The 11,128-nt window shown below is 40.8% G+C and overlaps 1 protein-coding gene across 4 annotated transcripts in view; it reads right to left on the bottom strand.

The window, feature by feature from the left end:
* Positions 1–1,143: 1,143 nt before the first annotated feature.
* MCC (MCC regulator of WNT signaling pathway) overlaps positions 1,144–11,128 on the bottom strand; it is a 229,532-nt gene continuing 219,547 nt past the window's right edge. For all 4 annotated transcript variants that reach the window (XM_037374454.1, XM_037374455.1, XM_037374456.1 and 1 more), the window contains 2 exons: positions 5,685–5,807; positions 1,144–4,628 (listed from right to left, as the gene is read on the bottom strand). In XM_037374454.1, the coding sequence (XP_037230351.1) occupies positions 4,448–4,628; positions 5,685–5,807 (304 nt within the window). In that variant the 3' untranslated portion in view covers positions 1,144–4,447. The remainder of the gene's footprint in view (positions 4,629–5,684; positions 5,808–11,128) is intronic.

Raw genomic sequence — 11,128 nt, 5'->3', positions numbered from 1 at the left:
CTAGATTGCTGTATGTGTTCCAGGATGCAGGCTGACTCAGGTGTTGCTGCCCGAAGATAACACTTACCTGTGCAGCACTGCATGCCTCACAGAAAATAGCCAGCGTTACTATATAGCTCATGTGTGAAGGGATATACAGTCTTCCTGTTTGTTTAAAACTCAAGAACTTCACCTGTTTCCCTCAGTGATATATAAGTGGCATATTGGTGCTAATTAAGTAGAAAGTACTTAGAGCTAATAGCGTTAAAACCATGTGAAGTTACAGATTTTATTCTATTTCCATTATGTTATCTTGAAGAAAGTTTGCATTAGTCAACTGTTCAGTTTTAGTAAATAAAATCTGTAATTATCTGTTAACATCTGCTGTACTGATGACTGTGATTTTGTTATTCATTGATTCAGGAACTGAAGCACAGCATTTAAGAGGCTATGACTAAACTGACATTTTCTTCTCTACTGTAATTTTTCTCTAAAATTAAATGACTTTATGCTGAACTTCCTGAAGTACTGAAGTATGAATACAAGCATTGCTGATCAGTGTGGAATGTAAAGCCTGTGCTGCAGGTACAGGTTATTCTTTCACTGTAGAATGTTTAAATGTTGCCTTAAGCCAGTCAGCAGCACTGATTACATACAGTGCCACGAAGAAAGTACTATTTTTTGAAGTCAATTGTAAAGGTGGACAAGGGGCCTACTGAACAGAATGGAAAGAAAAAAAAACCACCACCATCAAACTTTCTTAAAAGGTATTATATGTACTGGAGAAAGGAAGAATGTGAACTTCTATCAGTGCTTACAAAGTATTTACTAAACAGCAACTTTTTTTGTATTTTTTTGTCCATATAACTTGTTATTAAAATAACTGGACATGTGGAAACTTTGTGTACCCTTCTGTTTCTATGAAGTGTTCACTGAAGCTGTACTGGCAAGTACTGATGTTCCTGTGCTCAGGTAAAACCTGTGATCAGATCTCCAGTGAGTTCTTATCAACTTTCCATGTCCCTATTACGGGAACTTGCCTGATGGTGTCATACATTATTGAGGGTTAGATGGTATTTTGGAGAGTGTCTTTGTGGTACCTTCAAGCAGACCCATTCAACAGTAAGATGATTAGGTATGGTAAAGCAGCCGCCAAGGCAAAGAAACAGCATTAGAAATTTATTCAGAATATAAGAACATTTGTAAAATAAGTATTATAAATGCCTCTGTATAAATAAATGCCGTTTTTACAATTCTATATCAAATAAACACAAAACAGCTATATTACAGCAGCTAGGAAACTAAAAAGCAGCAATACATTTAAAGCTAATTCAGTAAGGGGAAAGTTTCTGAAATTACAATGTATGGCAGAGTGTTAAAGGAGGAGAAGATGCTAATAAAACCAGTAGAACAATACTGACATTAATGCAAACAGTCACATGTGCTTTGCAATAGCTAACAGTACATTCAAGCTGGTGAAGATTTATACATTTAAAATACTTTTTTTCTGGACACACTGTGAAATACAAAGTTTCATGCACTCTGGTGACTTAGAAAATAAAAACCCTCAACACTAATAAGTGAACAATTTAGGTTCTGTTGGCAAGAACTGCCTATTTTTCTTGGTTTGCAATGTATTATTTCTGCAACAAGTGTTAAGTGAGCTAGGTTGCTGTGACTCAAGGTGATTTGCACATGTCTATATGCTGATGTGCTGGTACTTCAAACAGTTGCATAAAAGTTTTTTTGGCAATCTCAGGGTTGGTGCCATTTTAACAGATGCACTGAAACTGCAGCTAATTGTTAACATTGAAGAGTTTTCACAGTAACAGTAAACCTTTCACCACTTCCCTACTGGCCTTCTCCAGTATGGCAACAAATGAAGCAGTAGCTGCTTGCTTAGGCAAAGCAACTGGTGGTCTGGCAAACCAGCTACTGCTGAGACTGTATGGTACCAGTGTTGCTTTTTCTTCTGTAAGCCCTTATGGGAAGAAAAGAGGAGTGGCTTACGTTTACTAATGATTTGTAAGTTGCTCTAAAACACTTCTAGAGCACAGCTGGCAGGGAAGATTTCAGTAAATGTAGAAAAACAACATTCACTTCATGCAGAATCAGCAAATCTTTTAGGCTTGAAAAAGGCACTGAGAGACACTACAGCTTTTATGTCTTTAACTCCAGGTGCAACTTATGCTTTCTAGATTTGTAGCTTTATTTTAAAAACAGGTTTCAATGCAGATGTTTTAAGCTTCATTGTATTATGTTTAACAGCTTCTCTACCTACCAAGAAATAGAAAAAAAACTGAACCTAAGAGGAAATCCAATGCAGCAGTGGTTTCTAGTCACCTTAAGTGAAAGGTATTTCACGTGGAGAGTTTGAGATGACCTCAAGTTACATGGGTGTTTCAGGTGCAAGAAAACAAAACTGTAACTGCGTAATTTTGTATTTCTTCAGAAACAGGTGTGATCAACTACCCCAGAAGCTTACAGCAAAACCCCACATTCCTGTTGGTGAGAAACTTGTTGGCAAAAAAAAAAAAACAACCGAAAAAAAAAAAAAGGGAAACACTATAGACAGATACTTGGGAAAACCATAATGATAGTAAGAAATCAGTGTGCCTGCCTGCTCCCTCAACAGACTGGTTTGCAAAAATTTCCATTTGCATTATAAATAAAGAAGGGTGATTATCTTGAGAATGAAGACTGATCAAAACCAGTCCCAGGGCATCGCTACCTACAACTTAATTTTGAAATCAGCACTGTTTTAACTTGCTATCACAATCAATCACGTGTGATGTTGGCTTTGTAGCTGATGTATCAGATGCTAGAGAAGCAGGAATCACTACTGTAAGATAAGAAGAAAACAGCAGCTACGGTAATTAGAGATGTTATGAACACCAACCACTACAGTTTCAGATGTAACCAAAACTTAACAATAATGCCGTATTCTGAACATGAATTCCCACAACCATTTTGACTGCCTGGCCTAACCCAAGAGTAGACAAAAACAGTTCAAGTCCTCTAAAAACACTTCCTTAGCACTAGAAATCTGAGGAATAAATGAGAGAAGTTACCATAATTCTAAATACACTAATAAAACTTGAGATGCAATTTGACATGTAAAGCAAAAAGGATAACAACTGAAACCAGACTTGCTTGAAAACGGAGCCTGAAAAATACAAAGCAGAGGTGTAACACAGTTACAGGCTAACAAAGCGAATGGAATCTAGTATGGCATGTTAAACATGGAAGCTGTTTTACCTACTTGGTCAAAAAGAAGCAAATTCTGAATGAAGCAGGTGCAATGGCAGACTCCTGTATTTTGCTCCCTAGAGAAATCAACCTGATTGCCATGCTTTGTTTAATGTTCATTACCATAATAGGCCAACATTTTCAATTCAGTCAGTTTGATAATACAGTAACATCATGTGACTTAAGAGAATGTTAGCAGTTAACAAAAGAAAATCTAAGAAGCTGTATGAAAACTTCACCATTCACATTTTGTTTGTGGCTGTATATCCATACACCTACACATTTATAGTTTTGTGCCTATGTATTTAATATTAAACAGGTACATTCCTAGTAAGTACCTTTTTTGGTCAAAACAAGTATGAAAAGAAGACATTCTACCTCTTGATCACAGAAAGCTGTTATAAGCACTATACATGTGACAAAAATGGCCCAGCTTCTTAAAGAAAACATTGGCTATAATGTATTAGCAAGAAAAAACAAGTGTTTCACAAATTGCAAACACCATGCAATAAAAATACTAGGACGTTTCCTATAATTTCTTACCCAACATTGGCACAGACTACCTATCTGTCATGGTGAAACTCACAGTCTTTAGTCCTCTTACAAACTGTAAGAAAGAAAGATACCATGTAGTTTTCAGAGATGCAACTAGGGTTTCTTTTTTTTTTTCTTTCTTTCCTCAAAGCAGAAGGAGTTTTCCTACCTGATCTGCATTGTGAGCGACAGTACTGCAAGTACGGTGCAAAAATCCAGGCCAGCCTATCCCCTTTCCACTCTGCAGCTGCCTATTTAGTCGATTTAACCACAGCAGCCAGTCTTGAGGGTACAAGACAGTTGTGCGCAGAGGGAGCTCAAGGAAGACTCAAATGACCTCCAAACTCCCCAAATTAAAACCTATTAACATGAATTATTTCGCTATGTGACACTGTCGCCCATGGGACATAGATAAAATGGAAGAGAAGCTGTATGAGTATAGACATAATGACACAGACAACATACATAATTATAGCATGATAATTCAGGCACTGCCATTTTACATTATGAAACAGTCCTTAAGGTTAACACTTAAATTATCCCCATGGCACCTCTCCGGGATCCCAGAGAAGGTGCTTAAATGTGTCAGTGTTGACAGTCAGAGCTTTTAGTGTTTGAAGCTACCTAGAAGTCAGCCTCCAAAAGAAATCTGTAATGGCACTAAGCATCTTTGAAAGAGATGCACTTAAAGTGAAGTTTCATTGGTGTGTGGTCTAGAGTTCTCTTCCTCTAGTAAAGCTATTCTTTGCTTGAGCATCCTTACTTGTGTTTCATGTCTCTCCACCATGGCCATCATTTGCGATTCCAGTTTCTTCAGCTTGTTTTGATGCTTTTTCTTTGCTTTTTCATAAGCTGCTACCAAGTTGCTGTTAGAAATACAAGGCAATACAAGGTCAATCAAAAAAGCTTGCTCATAGCAAATGCTCCAAAAATTCACCCCAAAACCCCACCTTCAGGGAACTCCGAAGTTTGGGTGCTAATCAATGATCTTCCTAAAACTTACTAGTGCTTTAAAACACATTAGATCCAAATCCAGATCAATGCTAATCTATCTTTTCTAGGGCAAGTACAGACATTTACCAGTAACCTGGTCAGTGAAAGCATTTTTAAACATGGTTCAAAGAGCCAGCTAGAGGTTGCTGGTGATGACCTCGCAGAACACTTATTTGTGATATAATATTAAACATGTTATGATTTACAAAAACATTGCATGGCCAGAATCTGCTTACAAAATCCAGCAGAGATTTTGCATTTTCCATTTGAAAAAAATGAACAGCTATATTCAGAGGATGGCATCTTGTGCTAACGTGTCAGCTGCTGAGTGTCTTCTGTGCCTTCACCTTGACTCAGTAGGAAAGCTTGAGATGGGTACTGCTCCTCACCAGAAGGGCTTTCAAGTATAATTTACTAATGAAAATTACATTGTGAGTGATAAGCTCCTTGCAGGAAGGGCAGCTGCAGTCCACCATGTTCTCAGTCCATCCAAACACAGTGCTAGTAAAATCTATTGAGTGAGCAATAAAATCTGTGTGATTATCAAAGCCAGTTTATTAATAAAGAGGCTGGAGCCAAAGAAAAAGGAGCAATTTTAAACAAAGTAATGGATTCATGAATCTGGCTAAATGGAGGTTTTTGTTTAATAATAATGCATTTATTAGCAGCTCAGTTAAGATTAACCTGTTTTCCCGCAATTTGTTCTTATCTATGTAGTTTTAGTGTCCTGCATGAGAGGTTTATACCTTTCCCATCTCTACCTACAACCTTAAAGAGTCAACATGTGTGAACACAAAGATCCAGAAACTGCTCATTAAGGTAGGGGGAAGATTACAGTGCATTACCAGAACAAAGCAGAAAAGAGAAAACCCAAAACAAAATAAAACCCCAAAACTAATGGTGCATCCATCTACCAGTAGATCCTGTACCTGTTTGCCCTTTTAAGGTCATTAACAAATTCTGCAGACTGCTGATGTCTGATTTCACTGCTCTTCGTGAGTCTCTCCAAAGCACTCACTAACTCTTGCACTCTAGCTTTCAGTTTCTTCTCCCTAAATCAGGAGAAAAGGAGGGAGAAAACTATTTTCCAAACAGGAACAGTACTTCAGCTTGAAAATGCATGAATGGTTGTCTTGTACTGGGTTGACAGGCTGAAAATGTTTTCCTTACTACTACTTGGATAATACAGGAGGTAGTTCTAACATTAACCTTCTCTACAGATTGGTATTTATAACATTCACCATTTTAGGTTACAGGATCAGAGATGCAGCAGACAAAAGAGAGAACAAACCTCTCTGGTGGATCATGGTCTTGTATGTATGTATCAAATCACATTAAGAAATAATTACAAAGATACATTAAAAAAATATTAAGAATACCACACACACGCCACCTACTGTGTGAGATAGCAAAGAAAAACAGATAAAATTTTAATTAAAAATAGCATACCATGATTGCTATTAAAGATCATTGACTAAACAAACTTCTTTTTACTTAGAAATTAATATAGAATCATAGAATAGTTTGGGTTTCAGGGGACCTTTAGGCCCATCTTAGTCCAACCCCCTGCAATGAGCAGGGACATCTTCAACTGGATCAGGTTGCTCAGAGCCCTGTCCAACCTGACCTTGAATGTCTCCAGGGATGGGGCATCTACCACCTCTCTGGGAAACCTGTTCCAGTGTTTCACCACCCTCAGAGCAAGTCCATTGATTGCAGTTACTGCCTCAGATCTACCCGAGTAATTTATACTACAGTCCATATTACAGTAGGTTGCTAGGTTTTTTTAGGAGCCAGCAAATCCAGTCCATGTGGCAGTAGCAAACAGAAAACGTTAAGGAGAGAGGAGTACAGACAGAAAAGGGCAGGCACAAGAAATACAGAATAAGAGAGCGCACAGGCATTTTCTTCTATGATGTACTTTTTTTCTTTTTTTCCAAATAAGCCACAGTAGTAAGGTTTAAAATGTTGATAAAGTTACCAATCTGACCAGTTAAGAAACAAAGACTAACTACATGAAGCATGCCCCATGAAAGTAAGGTACCTTATAATTTGTGTTAGAAATATCTCCATGAGGGAAACAAAAAGCAAATAAGGCAGAAGTTCTGGGGATGGGTAAACATCACAGCTTGGGGTTTAAGCTGGCTTTAAAAAGCATTTCCCACGGCAGGTGAGCATGTGGCAGGTGCTTCTTCGTGGGGAGCTCCCTGCTGCATAGCCCACAGCCCGCTCCTATATGGATATATGACCATCCCACCTCTTGTGCAAGGGTTCCGATGTGGAGACCTGGGAGCCTGTCTCTGTGACCCATCCTCTAAGCACAGACAGCCCAGAGAGAAAAAAATCAGATTTGAAAAAAAAGTGTGGGTAAGAGTGACACGGAGCTGGACTAAACTGGGACAAAGTTAGATCTTGCAGTCTCAAATCTTCGGCACTCTGCCTGTATGGAGGCGTTTGACTGTGTTTTGCTGCCTAGAACTGCTTTGCAGTGATTCCCTTTCCCTCCTGTTTCTGTTGCAGTGCTTCTAGGTGAGTAAATTGGATTTCACTTCAATAACGTGACTACAGGTAGCTCCCACATAAGCTCACCGAGACTGAGCCCCACGGGAATGAATACCCTAAAATTTGTGAAGGCTTCCCCAGCTCTGCACAGACCACACTGGATGCTCCTCAAAACCCATCTCACCAGCCTGCAGTTCCGAGGCTGGTCTGGCAATGGCAGCATTTTATAACCAGAGACGAGGACAGCACATGTGGCACGTTCCACTGTGCTCGGCTTCAGCAACAGAAGGGCTTTCACAAAGTCAGCCGGGGAAATATTCCAAGTTAGCAGTTTATCCCAACACGCTGCAGATGCTGGTTTACTGGCCAAATTAAAAAGGATATAAGAGGGGCCTTGTTGATGAAGAACCGTAAGTATTCTTTAAGTGTCCTTTCATTAAAGTAACACGGTCTCAGTTTTCAAATTGTGCAATCTTTTTCCCTAGCAGCTAAAAGCTCACTGCCATCCACCCCAAATATAATATTATTATTTTTTTTAATATTCTATCTTAGCAGTCAGAAAGACTCAGCACAGTCTACGGTCAAAATCTGTGTTCTGCAAAGAAAATGGGAACAAAAAACATTCCAGGTTTTACTCGCAATAGAAGATAAGTAAGAACAGATCAGACCTGGCAAAGGCAAGACCCATTCTCTAACATGTGCGTGGCACTATGACATGACAGAAAAGAGTACGGCAAATTTAGTGCTTGTCTGCTCCAAAGGAAGGAGGCTCTGGGGAAAGCTCAGCAGCACTGTGACCTAACATGAACAGCAAGTCCAATGGAATAAACTTTCACAGTATTTGGATGGGGAGAGAAAACCAAAAAATCACATGAGGTTGTTTTAACATGACTTGCAAGAAAAGGTATAGCTGTGAAAACACTGCCTACAGTTCCATGGGAGAGAACCCTGCAGGGCCACAGTTCATTGCAGATGAGGTCCTTAACACAGCTGCTGTAACAAAAGCTGTGTGGAAAAGAAACACTGTGGAAAGACTTGGAGGAACTTGTTGTGCATGGTAAAATCTGGTTGCTGCAGTGACCATTACCTGATAAAACTGTTACATCACCTTTTGTCTGTTTTTACACTCTCACTTTTCAATGAGTCATGTTCAGTCCAAACTCAGCTAAACATCAAGAGGTATTTCTTTACATTTGGCCTACAACATCCTTGTCTTGCTGCTTGCTGAAGCTACAGATCCAGCAGAGTGGTAAGCATCCTGGTCTCCAGGCCAATTAAACAACTTTCAGATGCCATCTATCTATCTATCTATCTAACTAACTAAATATGCAGCTGTGCATAATCCTTCAAAACTATAGAAGCCTCAGATTTATATTTATACCAGTAAAACACAGATATTACCTGAGCTGACATGGTCCACACAGTTCTTTCAGTTTTTCTTGATGCCTTGAAGTCAGTGAAAACAGCACCAGCTACTGCCTACTCCCATCTTAATCTCAGGGAAAGCAATGGACAGTTTGATTGCATGTGCTGAAATGTCCCAAAATCTTACAAAAACACCACACAAGGATCTACTTCCACACTTGCAGTTCCCAACTTAAATCATGCCTATCTAAATATCTTTACATTGAGGCATTTCACAGATCAAGTAACACCTGTGTAGACACACACTGCAGCAACAGTAAAGGCACAGTAAATACCTTGCTTTAGTCTGGGAAACAGGGATGCATATACACTTGGTTAATGACTATTACATGCAAAAAACTTGTAAGGTTTTCCCTGGAGTGTTGCACCTTCTATTTTAGTAGGAGATGAGAGACCTCAGAGCTGTACCTTACTGGCTGACCAGCAAATGCTCTATCCCTTCGTAAAAATAGCATGCCTCATAATGCCAGCTCTTCCCACTTCTCTCCATTTCTGTCACTAATTACCTAATTTTGGACAGAAAGAATTGTCCTTATCTGTGTCTCTCCAAAACCAATTGCTTAGTTGGGCAGTGATAATGAATCCTGAGGTGCTATTTATATTCCTCTAATGCATTACAAGGTTAGCTGTCTTTACAGGATTTCTAGCACCACTTCACTTTCCTGATTGCTGTTATAAATCAGCAGGATATAAAGAATCAGCTAGTACAGGCTTAATATAACAGAATATTTTAAAACAATAGTCATAGTCATATGCAGCATTTTTCCAGGATGAGAATGTGTCAAAGCTGTGAAGCAGGGATGGAACTGCATTTGACATTTGTGACAACCACATGAACATCCTCTCGACAGAGACTGCTGTTTGGCTGTGGCACAGCCTTCTGCTGCCAGTCATTCTTCTAGAGTCTGAAGACCAAACTCGCACAGAAGCTTACATGCCAAACTCACACTGTTGTCATGCCCCAGGGCTGTAATACAGACCAGTATGGATCCTGAGAAAGCCTTGATGTGTGTATTTTGATAGGAAGAGGGAAGAAGCAGGAATTACTTTTAGGAGAACACAATTTTTGTGAGCCCACAAGTCACAAGTCAGTTGGACTGCACAAGTCAGCACAGCTTTTGCTCCCAGCAGTTCCTCTTCCAACCGGCTACTGCCGCTGGAGCTACGGGAAATGCAGCCACAGCACCTTATGCGTGCAGGCAAAATGAGCATGTATTCCTGGAAGCGGGAACAAGCTCACGATCCGAGGGCATGGCTTGCTTCCAACACAAGGGCCCTCTGCCGGGGCACTTCAGAAGTCAGCTGGTGAAATCCTTGACTGCTCCCTTTCCAAGGAAAAGCTCGGTCTAAGTGTATTTGGAATCCTTCCAGCCTGCTCCAACATCTGCTAAAAGCACTTTGCAGTGGGACACCTAATAAGCTGGTAACAAAGACTTTTGATTTGTATTTTCACAACCAGAACACTCAGTGTGCAGTTGCTGAGCAGTTTTCAAGGGCTTTTTGTTTCAGTTACAGGCTGGTTTGAATAGGAAGGCAAGTGGACAGGGACTAACGTTTTCTCTAGTTTCAAGGCTACCACCGCAGAGAGCAGGGAATTCTGCCAGAGCCATAAAGGAAACTATATAACATTGGGCACATTTCTGCAAGCTTCTGTCAATTTGGCCTCCACCCAATGACACCATGTTTGGCCCAGAATAATTTAAGCAAGGTCTTGTGCACCTTGGATTTTCCCCTCCTGTCTGGGCTTTTCCAGACATGTTCAGGTTTCATATGCCAGAAGTCTTCCCAGGCAGGTTTTCCTGCCCTTGGTTATTTCATTGAGAATTCCCCAGTGCTGCACACAGGAAGCTGCTCTTCCCTGGCACATAGAAAGTTGGTTTTTCCGCCCCTGGCTGGGCGTGTATACAGCTAACTCCCCATCTTGTGAAAGCACAAGGTATCGCCCCTCTGTCCGGGGTCAGGAGCACCCACAGCCCTTGCCAAATCTGGAGCAAAAGAGGAGTAATGAGCTTTTTCCACATTGTGGGGTAAGAAAGCTTCCCACAGCCAGACAGAAGAGCCGGGGGCCCTTGCAGCCCGATTATGCTATGTCTTGCCATCCTGAGAAACATCCTTCTAACCACCTGGTAGCTGGGTAGACCCCTTCAGGCTCTGGCTCTCCTCTCACAGTGGTACCATCAGCTTCAGCTCAGCATCTGCCCCTGAGCTTCACATACACAAAGCCCTGAGGCAGCAGTGGGGCAGCCAGCCCAGGGGGACAGAGACCCCAGGTTTCCTGGGCATAGGTACACATGCAGGCTGGCCAGCCTCCCAGCATGTGGGGTTTGGGGAGGGGAGGGGAGGGAGAAGAAGCACCCCCTGCATGGCTCCCGCTTGGAAGGGCAGACACACACCTTCCATCCCATGCTTGCCTCCTAGTCCCTTTCCTAATATCCTCCTGTTGTTT

The sequence above is a fragment of the Falco rusticolus genome, chromosome Z (assembly GCF_015220075.1).
Source record: "Falco rusticolus isolate bFalRus1 chromosome Z, bFalRus1.pri, whole genome shotgun sequence".
Taxonomy (NCBI): domain Eukaryota; kingdom Metazoa; phylum Chordata; class Aves; order Falconiformes; family Falconidae; genus Falco; species Falco rusticolus.
Note: the sequence above shows the minus strand (reverse complement) of the source record. Positions and strands in the feature narration are given on the sequence as shown.